Genomic DNA, 24,478 nt, shown 5'->3' on the forward strand with positions numbered 1-24,478 from the left:
ATGTATTGGTATGACCCTGTGACTTTTCTTTAGCTTATTGGTGTGATGGATTGCTTTAATTGACTTTCCGTTTCTATAATAAATCCCATTTGGTCATGGTGTATAATTGTTTTTATACATTGTTGGATTTAATTGGTTAATATTTTGTTGAGGACTTTTGCGTCTTTGTTCATGAGCGATACTGGTCTTTAATGTTCTTGTAATGTCTTTGTCTGATTTTTGTATTAGTGTAATTGCTTCATAGAATGAGTTAGGAATTATTCCCTCTGTTTCTATCTCCTGGAAGGGATTGTAGAGAATTGGTATAATTTCTTACTTAAATGTTGAGTAGAATTCATTAGTGAACCTATCTGGGTCTAGTGTTTTGCATTTTGAAAGGCTGTTACTGATTCAATTTTAAAATAGAGTCCTATTCAGATTGTTTCTTCTTGTGTGTGTTTTGGCAGAGTCTGTCTTTCATAGTTTTAGCTCATTTAATTTGAGTTAATAAATTTGCAAGCAAGGAGTTATTCATCGTTTCCTTTATTAGTAGTAATAATAATACTAGTAATTTTGTCTTCTCTTTTTTGTTGGCCTGGCTAGGAGTTGATCAAATATGTTGATCTGTTCAAAGAAATAGCTTTTAGTTTCACTGATTTTCTTTATGGATTATTCTCAATTTCATTGATTTCTGCTCTGATTTTTATTTCTTCTGCTTACATTGAATGTCATTTTCTCTTATAGTTTTCTAAAAAGTGGAAACTTTAGATTATAGATTTTTCTTTTCTAATATATGCATTCAGTGCTGTAAATTTCCCTCTGAGCACTGCTTTGTTTCATCCTACAAATTTTGGAAAGTTGTGTTTTCATTTTCAGATAGTTCAAAATATTGTCTAATCTCTATTTCTTCCTTGACCCATGTATTGTTTAGAAGTGCATTGTTTAATTGCCAAATATTTTGAGATTTTCTAGCCCTCTTTTTGATTTCTACTTGAATTGCATTGTGGCCTGAAAGCATATATTGTATGATTTATATTCTTTTGCATTTGTTTTGAAATGTGGCCCCATGTGAGGTTTATCTTGGTGAATGTTCATATGAGCTTGAGAAGAATGTGTATTTTTTGTTGTTGGATGAAATAGTCTATAGATGTAAATTCTACCTGTATGACTGATAGTACTGTTGAGTTTTGCTGTGTCCTTGATGATTTTTTTGTTGGTTAGATCGTTCCATATCTGATAGAGAGGTAATGAAGACTCCCAACTATTACTGGATTTCTTTCTTTTCTCGTTGTGATTCTATCAGTTTTGCCTCTCATATTTTGACATTTTGTTGTTACATACACATTAAGGGTTGCTGTGTTTTCTTAGAGAATTGACTCTGTTATGTAATTATGTAATGCCCTTCTTTATCCATGACAACTTCCTTACTCTCAAGTCTGCTGTGTCTGAAATGAACATAGCTATTCCAGCTTTCTTTTTCATTTATACATATACATGTATAATTTATATCTTATACTATATTAGTCTCATTTAAATATATATAAAACTTATGTCCTATGATATATATTAGTTTCAGATATACAACATAATGATTTAATATTATATATATTGCAAAATGATCACCGTAATAAGTCTAATGAATATCCATCCATACACAGTTAAATATTTTTCCAGCTTGTTTTTGATTAGTGTTAGCATGATATAAGTACCTCTCTCCTTTTACTTTTAATCTATATGTGTCTTTATATTTAAAGAGGATTTCTTATAGACAACCTGTAGTTAGGCCTTCGTTTTTGTTTTAAAAAAATTTTTAGGGGTGCCTGTGTGGCTCAGTTGGTTAAGCGTCCCACTTCAGCTCAGGTCATGATCTTGTGGTTTGTGGGTTCAAGCCCTGTGTTGGGCTCTGTGCTGACAGCTCTGTGATGTGTCTCCCTCTTTCTCTGTACCTCCTCCGTTCATACTCTCTCTCTCAAAAATAAAAGATTAAAAAGATTTTTTTTTCATTTTAAAAAAATGTTTGTTAATTATTGGGGCACCTGAGTGGCTCAGTCAGTTAAGTGTCTGACTTCAGCTCAGGTCATAATCTTGTTGTTTGTGGGTTCGAGCCCCGCAGTGGGCTCTGTGCTGACAGCTCAGAGCCAGGAGCCTACTTTGGATTCTGTGTGTCCCTCTCTTTCTGCCCCTCCTCCACGCACGTTCTGTGTCTGTCTGTCTGTCTCTCAAAAACAAACATTAAAAAAATGTTTGTTGTTTTTGAGAGAATGCTCATGTGAATGGGGGAGGGGCAGATGGAGAGGGAGACCCAGAATCCCAAGCAGGCTTCATGCTGTCAGCGCAGAGCCTGATAAGGGGCTCAGGGGCTCGATCCCACGACTGAGATCATGACCTGAGCTGCTACAGTCAAGAGTCAGATGATTAATGGACTGAGCCACCCAGATGCTCCTGGGCCTTGCTTTTAAATCCAGTCTAATATCTATCTTTTAATTGGTGATTTTAGACCACTGATATTAAAAAATGATTATTTCTGGGGCACCTGGGTGTCTCGTCAGTTGAGCATCTGACTTCAGCTCAGGTCATGATCTCATGATCTTGAGCCCCGCATTGGGCTCTATGCTGATGGCTAGCTCAGAGCCTGGAGCCTACTTCGGATTTTGTGTCTCCCTCTCTCTCTGACCCTCCCCTCCTCACGCTGTCTCTCCGTCTCTCAGAAATAAAAACATTAATTTTTTTTAAAAACATGTGATTATTGCTGGGGCGCCTGGGTGGTTCAGTCGGTTAAGGGTCCAACTTTGGCTCAGGTCATGATCTCACGCTTCGTGGGTTTGAGCCCTGTGTCGGGCTCTGTGCTGACAGTTAGCTCGGAGCCTGGAGCTTGTCTTTGGATTCTGTGTCTCCCTCTCTCTCTGGCCCTCCCCTGCTCACACTGTGTCTGTCTGTCTGCCTGTCTCTATCTCTCTCTCAGAAATAAATGAAACATTAAAAAAACCCAAAACATTAGATATACTGTTTTACAGGCATTACAAGTACCCTGTAATAATCATGTATTTCTAATTATTTCTTTCCATCCCTTGTCATTCATTTCACTCATATATAAGCTGTAATCATTGAATATATTTTTGCTGCTATTAGTTTGAATGGACTGTTTCAGTACATCAGTTAATAAGAGAAAAGAAAATTTTGTCTTCCCTTATTCCTTCTTTAATGTAGAATTCCTTTATGTAGATCTAGGTTTCTAACCTAATATCATTTTTCTTCCCTTTACTTTTAATATTTCTTGCAAGGTAGGTCTACTGGCAACAAATTCTCTCAATTTTTGTTTCAGAAAGTCTTCATTTCTCCTTCACTTTTGAAGGATAATTTGGTGAGATACAGAATTCTAGGTTTGTGGTTTTTTTCTCATGTCGACACAAAATGAACATACCTTCTAGAATTTCTAAAAGAATAGAAGTTCTTGTTCTAACTTCTGGCCAAGTTAGGACAGCTGCCCTGATAACAGAGCCTTCACAAAGCAGAAGGTGCTCTGGCGGAGGAATGTTTGCTGCAGGGTTGGTCACCGGGCTTTTGTTTTTTGTTTTTACATAAAAAGTTACAGACCATTAGACAAAGGACATTTCAGAAAGTTGCTGATGTTATCTTAAGTGTCTAGTATATGTGAGGCTGCAGGACTTTTTCATCTTCTGGGAACCAGGGAAGTCTCTTCCTTTCTCTTTTGTGTTCAGAATACTCTTTTTGGGTCATTGTCTTTAACAAAGCAGCAGTGTGTGCTCAGGGCAGAAATAGAGCTCGTTCTTTAAGGCTTTGCCGAGTCATTTTGACCTTGGTAAGTTACAATATTGGGCCCAAGACATTAAGTTGAAGATTTCCTTTATCACTGTTAACTCCAATTTTTCGTTTCCTTCCTGCTTGTATAGTTTACGGGAGAAGTCCGATGTAACTTTTATCTTTGCTCTTCGGTAGTTAAGGTGAACACCTTTCCTCTGGTTCCTTTCAGAGTTTTTTTATATTTGGTTTTATCCTTGCCTTAACAATTCTTTGTTGAAAGCCTGACACAGTGTGTTGGGTAGTAGAAACTGAAGCCCGTAGGCCTTTCATGTGAGGTTTTATGTGTCTCTGGCTAACAGGCAGTTTACTGTTGGCTGTAGCTGGAGGTATCCGAGGCTTGAGTTTCCTCTAGTGCCTTTGTTTTTCTCTTCCCTGTGGTCTTTGAGTTTCCCTAGAAATTCTTTCTTAGAGTCTGTGCCTTGCATAGAATTACAGCCCTGTGGATGTGGTGGGAAGGTGTTGGGGGCGGGTGGAGAAGCCTTCTGTAAACTTAAGATTGAATCTCTGGTATTTTATTGGGCCAGAATTCCTAGGTTGCAACCTTCAGGACAGTTTCTTAGCCTTTTTACTGTTTCTTTCCCGTATGTGTGACAGGAAGGCTAGGGGGAGCGGGAGTTGGCTCATGGCCCCTCTTCCAAGCCAGATAAGGCTCTGGTAAAGTAGGGCACTTGCTGTGGGCAGAGTTCCACTCAGCGCTGTTTTAGAATGTTTCTTTTTGCCCCCTCCCTGCTCCACGCACCAGGTTGTGTGTGTGATCTCTTCCCCTTCACTGCAGGAACCGGGTGGCCTCCTGGAAGTAACACTCATAAATGTGTGTGAGTTTTTATTTCACAAACCCGTCAGCACTGAGCCTCCAGCAATTGACCAGTTCTGGCTTTTTTTTTTTTTTTCAATGTTTATTTTGAGAGAGAGAGCAAAAGAGAGCACTTCAGCAGGGGAGGGGGGCAGAGAGAGGAGAGTCTTTTTTTTTTTTTTTTTTTTTTTCTTTTACTTCTTTCTGTTCTTTAAATTTATATCCATGTTACCATATAGTGTAATAATGGTTTCAAGAGTAGAAATTAGTGATTCATCACTTACATATGACACCCAGTGCTCATGCCAACAAGTGCTCTCCTTAATGCCTATCCCCCGTTTAGGCCATCTGCCCTTCCAACACCCCGCCAGCAAACCTCAGTTTGTTCTCTGTATTTAAGAGTCTCTTATGGTTTGTCTCCCTCTCTTATTTTTATATTATTTTTGCTTCCTTTACTCTATGTTCATATCTGTTTTATATCCTAAATTCCACATATTAGTGAAGTCATATGCTATTTGTCTTTCTCTGACTTATTTCACTTTACATAATATAGTCTAGTTCCATTCATGTTGTTGCAGATGGCAAGATTTCATTCTTTCTGATCACCGAGTAATATTCCATGTAGATATAAACCACCTCTTCTTTATCCATTCAGCAGTTGATGAGCATTTGGGCTCTTCCCATACGTTGGCTATAAACACTGGGGTGCATGTGCCCCTTCAAAACAGCACACCTGTATCCCTTGGATAAATACCTAGTAATGCAATTGCTGGGTCATATGATAGTTCTGTTTTTAATTTTTCGAGGAATCTCCATACTGTTTTCTAGAGTGGCTGCACCACTTTGTATTCCTACCAGCAGTGAAAAAGGGTTCCTCCTAGGAAGAGAGAATCTTAAGCAGGTTTCATGCTCAGTGCAGAGCCAGGTGCAGGACTCTGTTCCACAACCCTGAGATCCTGACCTGAGCTGAAATCAAGAATCAGACGCTTCACCCACTGAGCCACCCAGGTGCCCCTGCCAGTTATGTTTAAGTGTTCCTGCCAGTATTGGCTCCAGAGGCTTCTGCTCCCGGCAAGCTGTGACCACGGACTCTTGAGGGCAGAAGGAAGGAATTAATAAGTCTGTGCCTTAATGAATAGATGACAGAAACAGATCAATAAAGGGGCGCCTGGGTGGCTCAGTCGGTTGAGCATCCGACTTCAGCTCAGGTCATGATCTCACGGTTCGTGGGTTCAAGCCCGACATCGGGCTCTGTGCTGACAGCCAGCTCAGAGCCTGGAGCCTGTCTTCAGATTCTGTGACTCCTTCTTTCTCTGACCCTCCCCTGCTCACGCTGTCTCTATCTCTCTCTCAAAAATAAAAAAATAAAAAATAAAAACATTTAAAAAAAAAAGAAACAGATCAATAAATAAGGGAAGGCTCTTGTTTATAGTTAGAATGCTAAGTGCTGACTGGTAAATGTGGGAGTGCTGCTGAAGTCAGAAAGTCATCATAGTATAGCCGGATTCTCTAAATTCTGCATCAGCCAAGAATTATCAGTAGGTGCCAGTGAGAAAGGAAAGGTGCGGGAGGGAATTTAGATTAAAGAAAGAATGCTAACAGACAAAATGAGAGTAAGTCACAGGACACAGGAGTCAGCTTAAGGGGGCCCCTAATCATTTTCTGATACAATTTCAACACCTTGGTTCCCATGTCCTGGTGATTTGCCCCCATTAAAATTTTTTTTTTTTTTTTTTTTACAAATAGTTTATTGTCAAATTAGTTTCCACATAACACCCAGTGCTCATCCCCACAAGTGCCCTCCTCCATGCCCATCCCCCCTCTCCCCCACATCCATCAGTCCTCAGTTTTTGTCCGCATTCAAGAGTCTCTCATGGTTTGCCTCTCTCCCTTTCCCCCACCATTTCCCCCCTTCAAAAAATTTTTTTTAATGTTTATTTTTGAGAGAGAGAGAGAGCATGAGTGGGAGAGGGGCAGAGAGAGAGAGTGACAGAATCCAAAGCAGAGTCCAGGCTCTAAGCCGTCAGCACAGAGCCCAACACGGGGCTCAAACCCCCGAGTTGTGAGATCATGACCTGAGCCGAAGTCAGACATTTAACAGACAGAGCCACCGAGACACCCTGTCCCTATTTTTATTTCCGGCTTTTCCTTACTTTCTGGTGTAACTAGATGCTGCAGGCTGATTTTGTACCCCAGCTTTGGTGTCAGCCATTTCTCTGAAGATTCCTTGAAGAAAAATATATACTTTTTAAAAATTTTAATGGTATGTTTGAAAATTTTATGAAATTTCCAAATACAAACCAGTATAGAGAAATTAAGATGAATCTGTCATTTCAACAATTGTGAACTTTCTTCTGTTCATTCTTTTTAAAGACCCGGGCAGTATTTAACGCCAAAAAGATAAGGATGGCAAAAGTTGAGAAATACTGAAAATGAAAATTTCATGTCCAGTGAGTCCCCAGCACTCTGAAAGGTCTTCTGCTCCCTACTCTCTGGATTGAGTATTTGAGAGAGCGAGTGGAAATAAGTGTTTTCAGGGCATCTCTTTGTTCTACTTGACCTTCCCTCCTGCGAGCCCCAATATGTCGCATAGACCTTAGGTCCAGGTGGACTACGTTCCGGCCTCCCTCCTAACAGCGCACTGGGAGGAGAGCCCCCTGCCTGCCTGGCGCGGCTGTTTGCTGGGATTGAGCTCTGGGGGCAGGGCCCACCCTGGAGGTGTGAGGTCTGGGGCCCCACATCTCTCTGCCCTTGGGCTTACCAGGTGTCTCACTGAACACCGAATCTGAATCCAACTTGCTCAGTCTCACTGTGTGAATTAAACTAACAGGCACAGTGGGTACGGTTGGAATGAAAATATAGAGGAATTATGCTGGATTAATAGAAAATTAGGTTTGTAAAGTTCTAAACTTGGAGTTCAGTCTGTTGGAATTCCATTTCTTTTCTAAAGCATGCACATTTGGATTTGAAATTCAGGATATGAAAATGAAACCCACATTCGAGACACATTTAATAGGAATAAACAGCTTCTGAAGAAAAAAGAATAATCTCTCATTTTTGGTTTTTGTTAGGAGATGCCCCAGAGAAATGTTTAAATTGGTAATAGAGCATACAAATTCTGTGGTGCCATTTCTGGAAGACCGTCGCTTGTCATTGGACTCAGATAAACATTTTGTGTCACTTGACACACACTCTCTTTGACCAAACCTTGGTCAGGCTCCTCTGAGCCCTTTTCTGGACTAGACCTCAAGCTTGGCCTATAAAAATTGCAGATTGGCTACATAAATGATTTTGTTCACTCCAAATCCCCCGCCATTCCTCCCACCCTGAGAGACTTGAACGAATACCGGCATAGTTTCTAACAACTCCGAGCTATCCCTAGGGTTACGACTACAGCCCTCTTAAAATGCTTAAATGAGAAAGTGCAACGGTGCCAGGAGAACTTCCTGTTTGTTCAGGGAAAACGTGGTGATAGGCGGATGCGTCCCTAAACTGCCTCTCCTAGCAGTTATTTTAGAAAGCTCGCAGTTATACACCCCGTCTCTACCCTCGGAAATGTACAGCTTCTGTCTCCCAGAACCATAGACTCGGACCCGAGAAACTACGTGCAGTAGTTCATTCTTTGACATGTAGATGTTCAAGGTGGTAAGGCTTGCTCTCACTCCTGTCTAGATGGGTGCTTTGCCCTGACTTGCACACTGCCTTTTGTTTGCTTCTCATTTGAGTAAGTGCCAGTTAACAGCCCAGATGGCCTAGTCACATTAACCAGCAACCCCCATGCCCAGTTTTTGTAGATTCCCAAAATCTGGACTCTGCTTGCTTAAGCCACTGCTGTTCCCCTCCCTCCCTGAAAACGCCCAGTGTGAGTTGGGGTCACACTGGACCCTCTCCCTTATTGCAGTAGTTACTGAATAAAATCTTTCCTCGTCACTGTATCTCGTGTCTGGCTCTGTCCCGGTTACATTCCACAGCTTGGGACAGAGTTGTACCCCATCCATACCTTCCTTCTGTAGGTAGACCTTTTAAATACCCCTACTTTCTTCCTCAAAACAAAAGATGTTCAGCAAATCTCAGAAGCCTAGAAAGGAACTTCTCCTTTTCACTTCGTGGCAGCTTTAGTTTGGAATGTAGAAGGGATTAAAGACTGCAACAAAGTTTTTAAGGCAGTGGATGAAAATGGGAGGGAAATAACTGCTGGCAGGCCTTGGAGACTCACTGGGCTGGTCCTGACTCCAGGGTCACAAGCCTCGCCNGGCGGGTCAGGCTGCTTGTTCTCGCCTGTCGCCCACCTCCAGTTCCCTTCCGGTGCTAGGGAACAAGTACAACCCTCAGAAAAGAAGCATCACAGCCCAGCCGTGTGGGAACTTACAGGTCCACAGCTGCGGCAGGATCCGTAAGAGAGAAATCCATAAGTGAAAGAACTTTATTAAAAACTCATTCTCAATATGAACTTCCTTTCAGGTCTGCATCTTGTTGAAATGAACTTCCACTTTACTTGCTTTTCAAATGTATATTATACTTTTGCTTACATGTTAGTACCCCAGTTCCCCTCCCCTGTGGATCCTAAAATAATTTTTGGATAGATGGTTGGTTGGGGCTTAGGAGAGGGTCTTAGGTTGAACTCAGGTATAAAAATGAACCCATAAAGTGTTACAAACTGAGGTGAGGCATTCACCTGGATTCTGGTAGATATGGATACGTTACTTTTCCTGAATGAAGATTTTTTTTTTTTACAGAAACTGCAAAGTCCTATTACAAAAGAAAAGAACATAAATTTTAAACCTACTGTCTGGTAATTTATCATTCCAGACTGTCTTTTTGTGGGAGAGACCGAAGGAATCACATGAGACAGGAAAGAAAGGCCAGTGCCAAATGCCTCCCTAGGAGCTGGAGTGCCCAAGTGGCCAGCCATGGGCACTCAGGTGTGGTTCCCTGGACTCAGAGACCCTGAAGGAAAAAAAAAAACGCTGTGACTGCCTTAAGTTTCCTGTGTCTCTTCTCAGAAAAACGGAGTATGGAGCATACTACCGAGATGGAAAATGTGAAATCCTTGGTTCACAGACTGTTTACAGCTTTGCATTTGGAAGAGTTCCAGAAAAAGAGAGAGCACCATTTACTGGAGAAAATTGACCACCTAAAGGGACAGCTGCAGCCTCTCGAACAGGTTCGGAAGCGTCACAGTTGAGTCTGTTTATTGAGCGCGTGCCACGTGAGCATTTTTGCGAATGCTCCACATATGCTCATTTTCTCCTTTAGCCTCATGAGCCTGTGCCTTTGGTACTGTTATCTCTGTCATTCTTCAGATGGGGAAGCTGAGGCAGTCAAGGTACATGGCCAATATGTGGCAGAGCTGGAGCATGAACTCTGGTGGCCGGGCCGGAGCCGCCATCTTTAACTCTGTGCTGTGCTTCCCCTCCATGGCTGTGATGTCTCTGTAAATGAGTTCCGTCCGCGCTGGGATGCACTAGCTGGAGTACCACCTGTTTCTTATTTTTTTTTTAGACAACAGGCACAGGGCCCCAGCTCTGCTTAACAGATTTACAGCCGGAAGGTTAGCTATGGCCTCCTAACATCCGAAGGTAATCTGGTGGAGAAAAAAATAACGTTTTGGGGAAGAACAGGCAGGAGTCTGTATGTTTCCGATCCCACTTGCGATTTTTAAAAATGAGTGGGAGTCTGTGTATCTTTGTATCTGAATAGAAAGTTTCTGTACATAAAAGAAACTTTTAATCATGTCCTCTAAAGATATCTAAGGGATGGCAGAGAGGAGACTTTTTATTTGTTGGATTGTGTACCCACATTTTTATTTTTTAAAAAGTTGGTGATGTATTTACTTGGATCAGGATTTAAAAATCGAAGAAGGTGGCCAGTGGAGATTTTCCTTCTCCTACCACATCCCCCCACCCAGGAGTCATTTTAGGTTTACTGTATCTGTATACCCACAAGTGCGAATAAATTTTTTTTTTCCATAAAAGGGGTGTATGCTATTACATACTGTTCTTCCCTTTTTTCACTCACAGTGTATCCTGGAAAGCTCTCCATGTTGGTACATAGCTTCCTCACTACTGCGTAATAGTTTGGTAGATGTATGTATTGTCGTCACTCTTTTACCCTTAAGGATCTGTAATGAACCATGTGTGTGCGAGTATAACTACAGGTGCATTCCTAGAAGTTACCTTGCTGGATCAAAGAAGATAGACTTGTAACTTTAGGTTTCAGCAGAGAATGTCTTGAGTGTTTCATTGTATACCTTCTATACTATTTAATTTCTCCCCCCACAAGTAGGTATTACCTTTATCATTTAAAAGTGACTCGTTAATGATCTGATTTGGAAATAAGTGCTCATTAATGTGTCTGTTTCATAACCTGTTCGTAAATCAACCGCTTTAAAGTGGGGCAGATATGTATTATTTACTTTTGTTCCTCCTCCTCTGCTTTCCCCTAAAGTTGGTGCACTGTAATTTGATCAAAGCCGTTTTTTCCCCTCAGATAAAAGCTGGAATTGAAGCTCGCTCAGAAGCCAAAGCCAGTGGACTTCTGTGGGCTGGGCTAGCCCTGCTCTCTGTGCAGGGCGGGACGCTGGCCTGGCTCACTTGGTGGGTGTACTCCTGGGATATTATGGAGCCGGTGACCTACTTCATCACATTTGCAAATTCCATGGTCTTTTTTGCATACTTCATAGTCACTCGACAGGTGAGTAGTTTGTTAGGAAAATGTGAGTTAGGGACATGTTTTGCAAATAATATTTTTGCAAGTCCAGTAATGAGCAGTAAAGCCTTTTTATTTACTGAATTGCTCCCTGGGTTTTTATAAGCTGATAAATTTTGTTGTTGTTCATGAGGATAGAGATTTATATGCAGCACAGAGAAACTATATATGACCTCTACAGAGAAGCAGTGCAGCCCACAGTTTGTTTTTCTTTTTAAGTTTATTTTATTTTGAGAGAGAGGGAGAGAGCAGGGGAGGGGCAGAGAAAGAGCGGGAAAGAAAGAATCCAAAGCAGGCTCCGACTGTCAGCCCAGAGCCCGATGAGGGGCTCCAACTCCCAAACCTTGAGATCATGACCTAAGCTGAAATCAGGAGTCAGACACTTAACTGAGCCACTCAGGCGTGCCCACAAATTTCTCTATTGAGATAAACACATCAAATTTTTTTCCTCTTTGTTTTATAAATAGAATTGAATATGTATTGCAAAAACACTCAGCAACTTTAGCTTTATTACATGACTATTTTGCCAAAACAGTTTTCTTTTTCTCCTTTCTAACCCAGTATGTGTGATTTCTCTTCTCGGCTTGCTTGCTTTTGAAGCAGCAGCTGATCTCAAGCAAGACAAAATGTTTTACTTGTGTTGCCTTATGCTTGCTCTGTTGGCCACTGCAAATATTTTACTCATCTGCCGCCTTTTGCTTCAGTGTTGCTAAGGCAAGTATCTTTCTTGCAGAGACATTATGTTCATTTAAAACATGTTTAAAACATGTTCTTTTTTTTTTGTTTTGTTTTTCCTTTTAGGATTATACTTACTCAGCTGTTAAGAGTAGGCAGTTTCTTCACTTCTTCCACAAGAAATCACAGCAACAGCATTTTGATGTGGTGCAGTACAACAAGTTAAAAGAAGATCTTGCTGAGGTACTTTAATGCAGATACAGCATCTTCTAGCTGGTCTTGTTTGGGAGCCAGACCTCTTAGTATCAGGGAATAACCACAAGTTAAATCTTGGTCCCAGATAGACTTCTGTGTACTGTGCTTTGCTGAGTGAAAATGTTGACGTGAGTGACGCTGATTTCATATCCTAGGGTTTTGTTCTCAACTCCCATATTCTACACGAGGACAGCTTTTCATGGGTATGGAGAAAGGCCTCAGCCGACTTTGAGATAGTAAAATAGTAGTGTTCAGTAGCCGTGTTATTTCCATTCACTCTCTGAGTATGTGTTTTTAAAGAAAACCGTCTTAATATCAAGCTCAACTTTTAAGACCGTAAAAGAAAGTAGACTTGTAGGAAGGTGAACACTGAATAAAGAATTTTAAGCTATTTAAGGCATTTCCAAGTTTCTTCTCCTTAAAAATGGGAGACTCAATATGGTGTTTCCCCCTTTCATCTTTTCCATCTTTCCAGTGTGAAAACAGAGGTGCTTAGTCACTTGTCGGGGTGTACGCTGTTAGAAAGTGGGGAAACCAAGGTGTGAACCCAAAAGTTTGACACTGGAGCCTGTGCTTTTAAGGCCTTACACACAATATGTGTCTTAGGCAGCTTTTATCTCTGGCCTACCAGCAGCCTCACTAGCTTTGTTCAGATGGTAGGTTTCAACACATTAACTAGATTTTTAATTTTTCTTAGTAATTTTAGAAAATGTTTTGGTAAAACTCTCTTCCATTGCCTGGTGCATGCTCATTTAACAGCTAATATTCACAGTATCTTTTATTTCCTGTACCTACTAAACTATTCATCCCTCAAATTAAAAAAATAAAAGATTCCTGGAATTAAACCTGAAGTTCAACAATTGGAGATAACCTTTAAAAAATTTTTCTATTTTGAGAGAGTGCGTGCACACGCACAAGTGGGAGAGGGTCAGAGAGGAGGAGAGAGAGAATCCCAAGCAGGCTCTGCACAGTCAGTGCAGAATCCCATGTGGTACTCAGACTCCCGAACCGTGAGATCGTGACTGGAGCCAAGATCAAGAGTCAGACACTTTAACCGACGGTGTCACCCAGACACTCTGATTTTAAAGGTGGGGCACCAGGGTGGCACTGTCAGTTAAGCGTCTTGACTCTTGATCTTGGCTCGGGTCATGATCTCACGGTTTATGAGTTCGAGCTCCGCATCGGCCTCTGTGTTGGTAGTGCAGAGCCTGTTTGGATTCTCTCTCACCTTCTATCTCTGCTCCTCCCCAAATCTGCCTCTCAAATAAACTTAAAAAATTTTCTTTTTAATTCTATAAAATCACTACTTGGGAAACATACAATTATTTTATTTAGTGTGTAGTCTTATATTTGAATGATCTAATCCAAGAAGCCTAAGGGATGGTCTTCTAACTAGTTCACAGCACTGGGCATTTAGGATTTAAAGTAGCAGCTGTGAAATTTTTTTTTTTTTGAGGTTTTTAACGTGAGGAAAAAAGACTGGTATGTCACAAAGTGGTTTTCTTTTCAGATAACTAGAAAAACCATTATAAAGGGACAATGAGTAGAACAAGAACTTGAAAGATGTATCAGAAACCTTAAATTCCTCTTTTCAAAAAAGGATCCCTATTCACTGAAATACTGTAAACATTTGCCACCCATCGTTTAAATGTGTTTATTAACCTAAGGATACATTAAGTTTATATATACATTTATTCCTCTCATGCAGTAACATCCTGTTTCTCGTTCTCTCTGATAGCGTACTTTTTTCTTTTTCCCACTGACAGGCTACGGAGTCCCTGAAACAGGTGCGCCACTCGCTCTGTCTGCGAATGCAAGGAGAGGAAGTCCGTGAAAAGAATTAATCTTACATTTTTAAATGTCATTGTATTTTTCCAGTGTGTGTGATTCTCCAACCTAGAAACTGGAACTTTGAGTCCCGTAGTTCTTTTGAATTTGATTGTTTCAATCTCTTTTGTTAATTAAAAGAAATGTGGAACATGGGTATTCTTTGAAGTTCTCACTTGAGATTTCTGGTTTGTGGATTCGTGTGACTTGTCCTGGATTAATGTGGAAAGGAGCTTGGGCGCATCCATCAAAGTCGGGGCGGCTGCTCCTCAGGCGCGTGAGCTCCAAGTCCTCGTCCGCCTGGATGTGAGGAGTAGTCTGTGTGGGTGGCATTCACTTTCCTTCTTAGGCTTCCTTTAGAATCCTCTTGTCATTATTTTTAAATAAGTCATAATAATTGGAAGATCTTTATCATTAAATATAGTTTAAAATTATAAGATGTCGTTCGAAATGTGTCATCTTAACGAATATTTACTGAGATAGATCCTACTCTCATGATTGATGCTACCTGTGCTGACTGGTGTGAGGTGATCTCTCATGACGGCTTTCATTTGCATCTCCCTTATTAGTGATGTTGAGCGTCTTTTTCATGTATTTATTGGCCATTTGTCTGGCTTATTCAGGTCCTCTGTCCATTTTTTAATTCAGATTGGGTTTTTTTGTGTATGTGTGTATTGAGTTGAGTGAGTTCTTTATATAATTTTAATATTAATCCTTTATCAGATATGTGATTTATAAATATCTTCTTCCATTCATTAGGCTGCCTTTTTGTTTTGTTACCTTCGTTGTGTAAAAGCTTTTAGTTTGATGTAGTTCTGTTTATTTTTGCTTTTGTTGCCCTTGTCTGAGGGCAGGTGCTCAGACCAGTGTCCAAGAGCTTACCTGTATTTTTCTTCCATTTTCTGCCTAGTTTTATGGTTCTAATGCTCACATTCATGTCTTCAAACTACTTTGGGTTTTTTTTTAATAGATGGCTCAGTTTCATTCTTTTACATGTAGCTGTCCATTTTTCCCAGTACCATTTATTGGATTTAGAATTCTTCGTTCTAGTTCTGTGAAAGTATTACTGGTATTTTGATAGGGGTTACATTGAATCTGTAGATTATTTAGGCAGTAGGGACATTCTAACAATATTCTTGTAATCCATGATCATGGTGTATCTTTCCATAAAGGCTTTTATAAGTGAGAGTTGAAGTCCTATACAAAACGTGATAATTCAGATGTAGATGAATTTGTATGACCAAGTACAACAACTGTACTCTGAATTATACAAAGGAGTAAGAATGTGAATTAGAAAAATTAAAGTATGAATTTCAAATATTTTATTAAGGGGAAACAACTAGTGTTTGGGTTTCAGAAACCTTTAAGAACATTATCAAACTTATAAAAACTTAACAAAATACAAGTTAAATCTGCCAGATACTTTTGAGATTTACTATAAAAATCAAGTATTAGAAATGTTTGGATTTTTGTTTATAGTGATTCCCTGAGGATTTCATTTCATATATATCAAACCTTTTTCATCTAATATCAGTATGTCTAATGCCAATATGAACTATTTTAAGTTCTCATTAAGCCTTAAAACATTTTAAATTGCTATACCATAAGTGATATTTATATGATTGGACAAAAATCTGTTTTGAATATAGACCAGCGTGAATATAGACAAGATACATAGTTTAGATATCTGTCACTTAGATTTCGGAAAGAAATACAGCTTCTTAGTAAGCATTGAGGCAAAGCAGGGAACCTGCTTCTTTCCAATTGCACTTAGGTCTTTGCAAAAGTCCACTCGGCGCTGAGAAACTTTCCTGTTCACCAGGGTGAGGAGCTCTGTGAACTCTAAGGAGGAGCCAAATTTTCCTAGCATCTCACACAAATCCTGAATGTACCATGAGCCATTCACAGTTTCCCGATGAGAATAATAACCTAAAAGGATAGGAGCAAAAAGGCCACTAAAGTTTCTTTGGCATTCCATTATGATGACTGAATAACACCTTTATCATTCACCATTATAGAAGTAGAAGTTCTCAAAAATTCTTGAAGAAGAGGATGTGTCAATGACAGCTTTAAATTTATCGGCTGACCAATTCTTATGAGACAGGGGATTAAATTATATAGCTTTATAAAAATGAGGTTAGCTCTATGTAATTTCCTCCAGTAATTTCCTCCATTTCCTAAAATTTCCCAAGATGACAGCAGCCAGGCAGTGATTTTATTTAACACAAGAGATTAGAAAGAAAAACAGCTTATTGCATAAAGAACAACAGTCCTCAAAAAAGCTTTCTGTGGATATTATCATGACACTATCAAAATCAGTAATTGGCAGTAGCCTGCTAATATTCAGTGTAACTTGTAGCTTAAACCTAGTTCTCGAGAAGTTGTTTTACACTTCATGTATCCCCTGCCATGTGACCTAATAAGACTGTGAACTTCACTATCAAATCACCTTGTTCAGATAGAAATACCTGTCTCTAGTCAAGGTGAGGTGAAACTTAATAGAACTCAAGTCAGGAAAACAATTCTGTTGTCGTATTGAACACACACCCACCTTCTGCAACAGAGTAACACATGAGAAAGTCAGCTCCGGCAGGCAACGTGGAAACGGAGGCAGCATCGACCTGGGTTATGTTGACATCCGGCTTGTTTTGATGATCCACTACATCCAGAGGAATGACGGGCACATCATGCTGGTCTCCCCGACACGCCTACAAGACAAGGAGGAAAACCATTTCCTTTTCTTACCTCTTTCCTTCCCACTACTGAATGTTTACAGTGATGTATAATGTAGCACATCTTACCAACATCAACAGAAGACACTTTGTAAACAAACACTTCAAAAACCATGCAGTCAAGTTTGAGAGCAAATTTACCTGACAGTTTTTCCCTATTCATGTTTTGTTTTTGATTTTTTTTTTAAATATTTTTATTTACTTCTAGGAGAGAGAGAAACAGCGTGAGCAGGGGGAGGGTCAAAGAGAGAGGGAGTCACAGACTGAAGCAGGCTCCAGGCTCTGAGTTGGCAGTCAGCACAGAGCCCGACGCGGGGCTCAAACCCACGAACCGCGAGATCATGACCTAAGCGAAAGTTGGACGCTCAACCGACTAAGCCACCCAGGCGCCCCTATTTTTGATTTTTTAAATGTTTAGAGAAAGCATGAGCAGGGGAGGGGCAGAGAGAGGGAGACACAGAATCCGAAGCAGGCTCCAAGCTGTCAGCACAGAGCCCAAAGCAGAACTTGAACTCAAGAACCTGAGCTAAAGTTGGACGCTTAACTGACTGAGCCACCCAGATGCCCCAGAAACTGAAAACTTTATTCTTTGTTAAGAAGGAATTACTAATTGCACCTCTGGCCAGGAGGCTAAAGGAGCCTTTCCAATTACTGGAGAAAGTTACTTTCAAAACTGGCTTGTGTCCTTTATAATCACATGTACATGGGGCACCTAGGTGGCTCAGTCGTGAATGTCCAACTTCAGCTCAGGTCATGATCTCGCGGTTCGTGAGTTCAAGTTCCACATTGGGCTGTCTGCGGTCACTGTCAGCACAGAGTCCGCTTCAGGTACTCTGTCCCCCTCTCTACCCCTCCCCTGCTTGCACTCTCCCCAAAATCTTAAATAAAAATAAAGCTATAATCACATGTACAGAACATGGACTTTATAATTAGATTATAACATAATCAGTCTTACCTGAATAATAAAGATCTTGGGTTTTCCAACTAGGCTCTGACATTTGTCTCCTTTGAACAGGCCAGTCAAAGTCTGAATTTCAATCTTGGTATCTTGTGCATAAATGTGATTGCCTTCGCCATGACTCAGGAAAACACATAAAAAGCAATCAGCATCTACATGGCTAGAAGATGATGCTATAAAGGGCCACAAAAGTTCATAGAGAAATGAAGATAAGATGCTTATGATCTACATACAGAAACAATTTACTAAATGGAAGTGGAAAATGTATTATAAAAAATGTAAATAATGAAAATGTAAGGTCTTAGTCTTTAATCAAAGGAAAATTTGTACCGTACCATATCTGATTTTTAAAAATCTATTAAAAGTTCAAAGAGTTTAAACAAATTTCATGAACTTTTCTACAATACAGAATGATGACATGAGAAACATAATGGATTATTGTGGCATTAATAAAAGTTTCTTTGAATTAGCAGAGAGCTTCTTAGAGCAGACTGGAAAGACCCAGCAACCACTAGTTAGCAACTGCTCTGTTCTGCTGCACCTCCAACAAATGCAGCAGCTTCATTATATGTCTGTAGCATTTACTGCTTCCAAAGAATATTAAGACATGAGACTGATGTCCTCCAGAGCTGAGGAGTAAGCGAAGTAGAAAACCTGGTAAGAAGCCAGTTAAAATGATTTACTGATTAAAGAAGTCTCGTATGGTGGTGTCTCAAAAAATTAAAAACAGTACTTTAAACTCCAACAATTCCACTTCTGGGTATTTACTGACGAAAACACTAATTTGGAAATATACCTGCAGCCTCCTTGTCTATTCAAGCACAACAGCCAAGATACTAAAACCACCTAAGTGTTCGTCAATGAACGGATGAAGAAAATGATATAGACAGATCTCTATATATCCATATATAGAGATACACATGCAAGAATATTATTCAGCCATAAAAAAGGAAATCTTGGGCTTTGCAACAACATGGATGGATCTTGAGGTCATTATGCTAAGTGAAATAAATTCAAGAAAGACCTATACTATATAATCTCTCTTATATGTGCAGTCTAAAAAAACAAACCAAACTTACTGATAAAGAGAACTCATTGGTGGTTGCTGGGGGATGGGGTGAAGTGGGTCAAAAGGTACAGACTCCAATTATACAGTAAGTCCTGGGGACATGTTGTACAGTATGTCACCTATAAGAATACTGTACTGCCTATCTGAAAGTTATGTTAAGTAAAATTTTAAAGTCTATCACAAGAAAAATAACGTTTTTGTAACTCTGTATGGTAACAGATGGTAAGCAGACACTTGGTGACCATTTTACAATGCATACAAATACTGAATCATTATGTTGAAACTAATAGAATGTTACATATCAGTTATACCTCAATTTTTAAAAAGCTCTGAGGTTTAAATAATTATGTAAATATTATAATAGTCCATTGGCAAGTAACTTGAAAATCCCTAGCGTGCAGTAATTATTACAAACATAAGTTGTTAAAACACATACTGCATAGCGATGTTGATATTTGGAGACCATATATATAAATCCAGTTTCTGTCTGTTTTGTAACTTCACAGTATGTTGAGGCCAGTAAAAAAAAAAAAAACCTGGGTCTGGAAGGAGTCAATTAGCACATGACTGCCAAGTATCTGTAGTAGTTGCAGTTTAGACTTGATTCATTCATTTCTAGAACGACAGACTGTTAGCAGGAAGAATGCTAAATACAAAAACTCTGGAGGCAGAATCCTTTGGAAGAGTCTGAATCTGGTGGTAACATATAAGCAAAGAGGCACAATGGAAACCTAGAACCCATGCCAATGGATTTGGTTAGACTTTCTTACAGCATTATCTGGATTACAGATAACTGAAGCACTCCATCCCCTCAGGAGACGAACAGGAAAACTACTTACCCTCATGGATTGTGAGCAGGAGCTCTTCTGCTTTCAGATCATTAAAGCATTTCACTTCAAATCCTAGCTCTGAAAACCTGGTGATACACTGGGTATTAGCTCATGAGCTATTCAAAGTTGTCATGTACTCCTCTTTCCCTGAGGAATCTATACGTGTTTTTATGACCTAAGTTGACTCTTCTTTAGGGGGAAAGAAAAAATGAAATATGACAGTGATCATTTTCCTTATTCACCCACAGCAGGAAAGGATTTACTCATACTGAAAGCTAATTCAAGTTAGGATACGGCCATTGACCACTATACAAATATACATGTAACAATTCAAAGCCTGATAATGTCTCATCAAACAGGGTTAGGAAGAACATTCAGGCACGTTCTCAAGGGATGCTGTGCCCAAGTGAGGCTCATCTGGATACTCTTAATTTCATTGGTGTGGACAAGTTTTGGTAAGTGTCACTTTATTAAACATGTCATCATCTTGACTTGTGGGTAAAACTAGTACCTGTGAGGCACCTGGGAGGCTCAATCAGTTAAGCCACTCTTGATTTCAGCTCAGGCCATGATCTCACAGTTCCTGAATTCGAGGCCTGCGTTGACAGCACAGAGCCGGCTTGGGATTCTCTCCCTCCCTCTCTCGGTCCCACCCCACTCGCTCACTTTCAAAAATAAACATTCAAACAAGCAAACTAGTACCTGCGCTTAAGATTTTCTCTGTCTGCGTTGGTGCCCCGCCTTTCTGGCAGCGTTAAGCGCCAGGAGAACCTCTCATGATTGAAGATTAAAGCGATTCCTCTCCTCTTGTGGTCCATTTTGTACTTTTCTGCCGGATCAAATGTTTCACTGTTAAAAGTTTAAACAACAATCACTAAGTCATATTAAATAATGAGCTCCTACAACCCCAAGATCAACGGGTAGGGCAGACAGAGGCCTGCCGTTTCCTCCTCCTCTGCCAGGCTTGCCGACATGCTACTGCTGTGCCCTGGGAGAGCCTCGCAGAAATAGTTCTGTACTGATTGGTAAACAGTGGCTTTCCGGAGCTCCCCACCCGCAGTCTCCCCAGGGCGTCTTTTCTCCAGGAACCAGGGACAACAGCGGGCATAGGCCCCGGCTCCAGAGCCCGTGCCACACCGGTCACTAAGTACTCTGGACATCACTGTAGGTCCTGAACCGACCAGGGCAGCAGCCAACCCGAGGCTCCACACGTTGGTTCTCCCAGCGCTAACACTCGCCATTCTCTGCTCTACTTGCTCCCTGCCGCCATTCTTGCTTCTTAGGGACTGATCGCGACCAGCAGAGGAAGAGACCTTTGTTAGGAAAGGGCATGTTTTTACCTCTTATAGAAGGCATCTGTTTCCGTCATGTTTTCCTCCTCACCTATTTAAAAAGTTGAATTTTGTTAATTTATTTTTTGACTTGTAACGCACCACGGGGCTCCCATACTGTAAACCCTTCTCTGGTTTTGGTTAGTTTAAAAGTCAAAGTATATGAAAAGGGGAAAGGAAAAGGAAGGGAACCTGCTTAAAAATAAATAAACTATAACAGCTCAATTCTTTCTCACCCAGAACTCTTATTTGCAAAATAGGAAAGAATATTATCGAGATAAATGGAGGAGATATTATGCAAACGTATTCACTGCGAACTATACCTACAGTAACATGGTTCTGTGATTGTGGAGCACAAATGAAGTACGGAATTGTTCAGCAGCAAATGTTTTTCCAAATATTCTCTGAAACCGAAAAGGAATTAAAAACAGGCGAACTGAAACACAGTGTGTGGTTAATACCGGATCCCTCTCTGATCTGGAGGAGGTAGAAGTTTGGGTGGGTAAAGGCTTAAATTTTGGATCTCCCGAATGATAGATCTGCACTTACAATCCACCAGGTGATGGAGACCCTCTGCTCCTGACCCGTGCTCCGACTCCCCCACCCTCTGGACCACCTTTCACCGAATCCTTCTCTACTCCCTAGAGCAGTGCTGTGCAGCAGCACCGTGTGCGGTGACGGAACGGCCCGGGACCTGTGCTGTCCCCACGTGCGAGCCGCGGACCACATGTGGCCGTCCAGCACCTGAAACGGGGCTAGTGCAGCTAAGGAACTCAATTCTTCATTTCAATTTAGATAACCATGGTGGGCCGTGGCTTCTGTACTGGAGGGCACAACGGGTCTAGCATCTTCTACAATACAGGGCCAGGCACCCATGACTCTGTTTTTACCTGACACACTTAGCTCAGAGGGGAGGGAAAGTTATGAATAAACCAATATTAACAGTATAGCAAGATGCTCCTCTCTACTGAGGTCACTGAAGGAAACACGACAGACCTTCCCACCCACCCCCTTCTAACCAGGAGGGTCCCGTTCCCCTCTCTCCCGGACACCTGACTACTCTAACCTCATGCCTCCTCCCTGACAGAAATCGGCCCTGAGAGTGAAGGTGAGGCTGTCATTCAATTCTGTGCTCTTTACCACTCACTCTCAGCCTGTTCCTCCCTGGAATTCACCCAGCATCCAGGCCTCACAAGCACCCCATGAAGGCCCTCTACTGTCCAACAGACCCTGCATCAGTTTTTGTCAACCTTTGCATCGATTCCTGGCCTGGGTGATCAAATACACATTCCTGGGTCCTAACCCAGATTTACAGAATCAGAATCCCAGGAGAGGAAGAAATCTGCATTTTTAACAAGGTGATTTTTATACCAAAGTTTAGGAGTAAAGAGCAGCTTCCTTAATGTGTGGATTAAGCATACATTAGGCATACCCCCTCCCCCATCTCACATGGTTTCATTCCTACTCCATGCACTGTTCTACCTGGATACCTCCTTAAAAAATGTTTTTAAATGTTTGAGAGAGAAAAAGAGAACATGAATGGGGAAGGGTCAGAGTGAGGTAGAGAGAGTCCCAAGCAGGCTCTGCACCGTCAGCACAGAGCCCACAAACCATGAGATCACGACCTGAGCTGAAATCAAGAGTCGGATGCTCAACCAACTGAGCCACCCAGGGTCCCTGCCTGCTCTCTGGGGGTCACGTCCTATTCCACACCCTACTCTCAGGTGATCTGCTGTCACCCACACACCACACAGCGCTCCACCAGAGTTAACCTGGCGTCGCCTACGCTACCGAGGTACCACTCACACATCTACCTGTCTGGGACACACCTGCTCCCCATACTACTCTACCAGAGAGATGTTCTACTCTTCTTAGTTCAACAATGACTCTACCTGGAAGACTTCCAACTCCAGACACCGCTCATACTGCTGGGGGGGGAGGGGGGAGGAGGGGGCTAGTCCCACTTCACACCCCCGCTATGAAAGATACTCCTTCTCCACACTTTCCTATCGGAGGTACTTCCTGTTCCACACACTGCTCCCCTGACACTACTTCCTACTCCACAAACTGCTTTATGCAGAAACTTCCACACTACATGCCGCTGTCTAGGGGAAGTGCACTCTACATGCTACCCAGGATATTTTCTCCCATTCTGCTTTCCCTGGGATACTTCTACCCCACACCCTGCTCGACGTGAACCACTTGCCGCCAAGCCGTGCTCTATCTGAGGACAGCTTCCTTGGCACACACCCCTCTGCCCAATGCTTCCTACCAGCCGTTGCTGCACCCAGCACGCCGCCTCCTGCACACGGTGCTTCCTACTTCACACGCTGCTCCACCAAATAGTCTCCTATTCCACAGGCTTCGTGCTCCATACACTGAGTGCTCCCTACAGCAGTGTTCTACAGGGTGACTTTATACACTGCTCTACCTGGGACACTTCCTACTACGCCTCCCCTCTACCCGGGGATACTGCCCTGTGGACCCAGTGCTCCACCCGGGATCCTTTTTACTCTACACATTGTTCTACGTGGAATACCTCTGACTCCACACACTGTTCTGCCCTGAACACTTTCCACCTCACACCCCGTCCACGGAGATTACTTCCTGCTCCCTATACTGCTCTACGGAGGCCGTTTGCCTCACCTTCCATTTTCAAATAGGTTTCAGGATCCACCTCCTTTTAATAGCCTCACCTCCTTCTTTGAAATCAATTACACAATAAAGAAACGGAACACAACTCAAACTAAACATATCCAATCCCTGCATGAAGGACATTCACCCCATTCACTCCCCCAAAAGCTGCACAATTTGGGAAGCATAGAACTCTTGTGCACATGGTGCACAAAGGAGCAGACCCAGCAGCTCCCCTCTTCTAGCCTTTGCTCATCGGTCAGTGAGCTAGTGAGCCTCAGGTCGCTTGAAGGGCAGAGGGTGGAAGCTGTGCCGAATGGCCCCACCGCCAACTGACTAGTCATGGAGGGTGAAAGCACTGGAGATGTGCACTCGACTGGGTCCTTAGCGTTCATTTTCTACAGTTTAAGGAAGGAACTGCGCCGTTCCTCCTGGCTACACAGAATTCAAGCTGTGCATCTGGCTGTCTCAAATACTGCCCTCAGCTACGGTTAGGAAAGACAGTTTTAAGTAACTCAAGCTAACTTAAAAAAACATTGTTTCAGGGCGTCTGGGTGGTGGCTCAGTTAAGTGTCCAACTCGATTTCGGTTCAGGTCACGATCTCGAAGTTCATAAGTTCAAACCCTGCATCAGNTTCTGGGTGGTGGCTCAGTTAAGTGTCCAACTCTTGATTTCGGTTCAGGTCACGATCTCGAAGTTCATAAGTTCAAACCCTGCATCAGGCTCTGCACTGACAGNGGCGCCGCTACCCCGGGCGGCCCTGAGGCGGCCGCGACCCCGCACAGAGTCCTAGGCTGGATTCCTGGACCAGAAGGCTAACAAGCTGTCCCCCACCGGACTTGCGCGCTTCCCTCCAAGACCCAC

At 41.8% G+C, this 24,478-nt stretch overlaps 2 protein-coding genes across 3 annotated transcripts in view; one reads left to right on the plus strand and one right to left on the minus strand.

The window, feature by feature from the left end:
- MCUB (mitochondrial calcium uniporter dominant negative subunit beta) overlaps window positions 1-14,218 on the plus strand; it is a 97,153-nt gene extending 82,935 nt beyond the window's left edge. The window contains exons 7-10 of the mRNA XM_077778443.1: window positions 9,598-9,758; window positions 11,084-11,287; window positions 12,104-12,220; window positions 13,999-14,218. Coding sequence (XP_077634569.1) covers window positions 9,598-9,758; window positions 11,084-11,287; window positions 12,104-12,220; window positions 13,999-14,076 — 560 coding nt within the window. The 3' untranslated portion in view covers window positions 14,077-14,218. The remainder of the gene's footprint in view (window positions 1-9,597; window positions 9,759-11,083; window positions 11,288-12,103; window positions 12,221-13,998) is intronic.
- A 1,140-nt stretch (window positions 14,219-15,358) lies between these two features.
- Window positions 15,359-24,185, minus strand: CASP6 (caspase 6). 2 transcript variants are annotated; one of them, XM_077778484.1, is made up of 7 exons: window positions 21,307-24,185; window positions 20,989-21,031; window positions 20,351-20,497; window positions 19,658-19,734; window positions 17,747-17,922; window positions 16,611-16,767; window positions 15,359-15,988 (listed from the first exon to the last, which is right to left on the minus strand). In XM_077778484.1, the coding sequence occupies exons 2-7, from the start codon at window positions 21,015-21,017 to the stop codon at window positions 15,750-15,752; spliced, it is 825 nt and encodes a 274-aa protein (XP_077634610.1). In that variant the 5' UTR covers window positions 21,018-21,031; window positions 21,307-24,185; the 3' UTR covers window positions 15,359-15,749. The 2 variants fall into 2 exon arrangements, with proteins under 2 accessions (XP_077634610.1, XP_077634609.1); XM_077778483.1 differs by lacking the exon at window positions 21,307-24,185 and having other exon boundaries at window positions 20,989-21,284.
- Window positions 24,186-24,478: the final 293 nt, after the last annotated feature.

The sequence above is a fragment of the Crocuta crocuta genome, unplaced genomic scaffold (assembly GCF_008692635.1).
Source record: "Crocuta crocuta isolate KB4526 unplaced genomic scaffold, BGI_CrCroc_1.0 scaffold587, whole genome shotgun sequence".
Classification (NCBI taxonomy): Eukaryota; Metazoa; Chordata; class Mammalia; order Carnivora; family Hyaenidae; genus Crocuta; species Crocuta crocuta.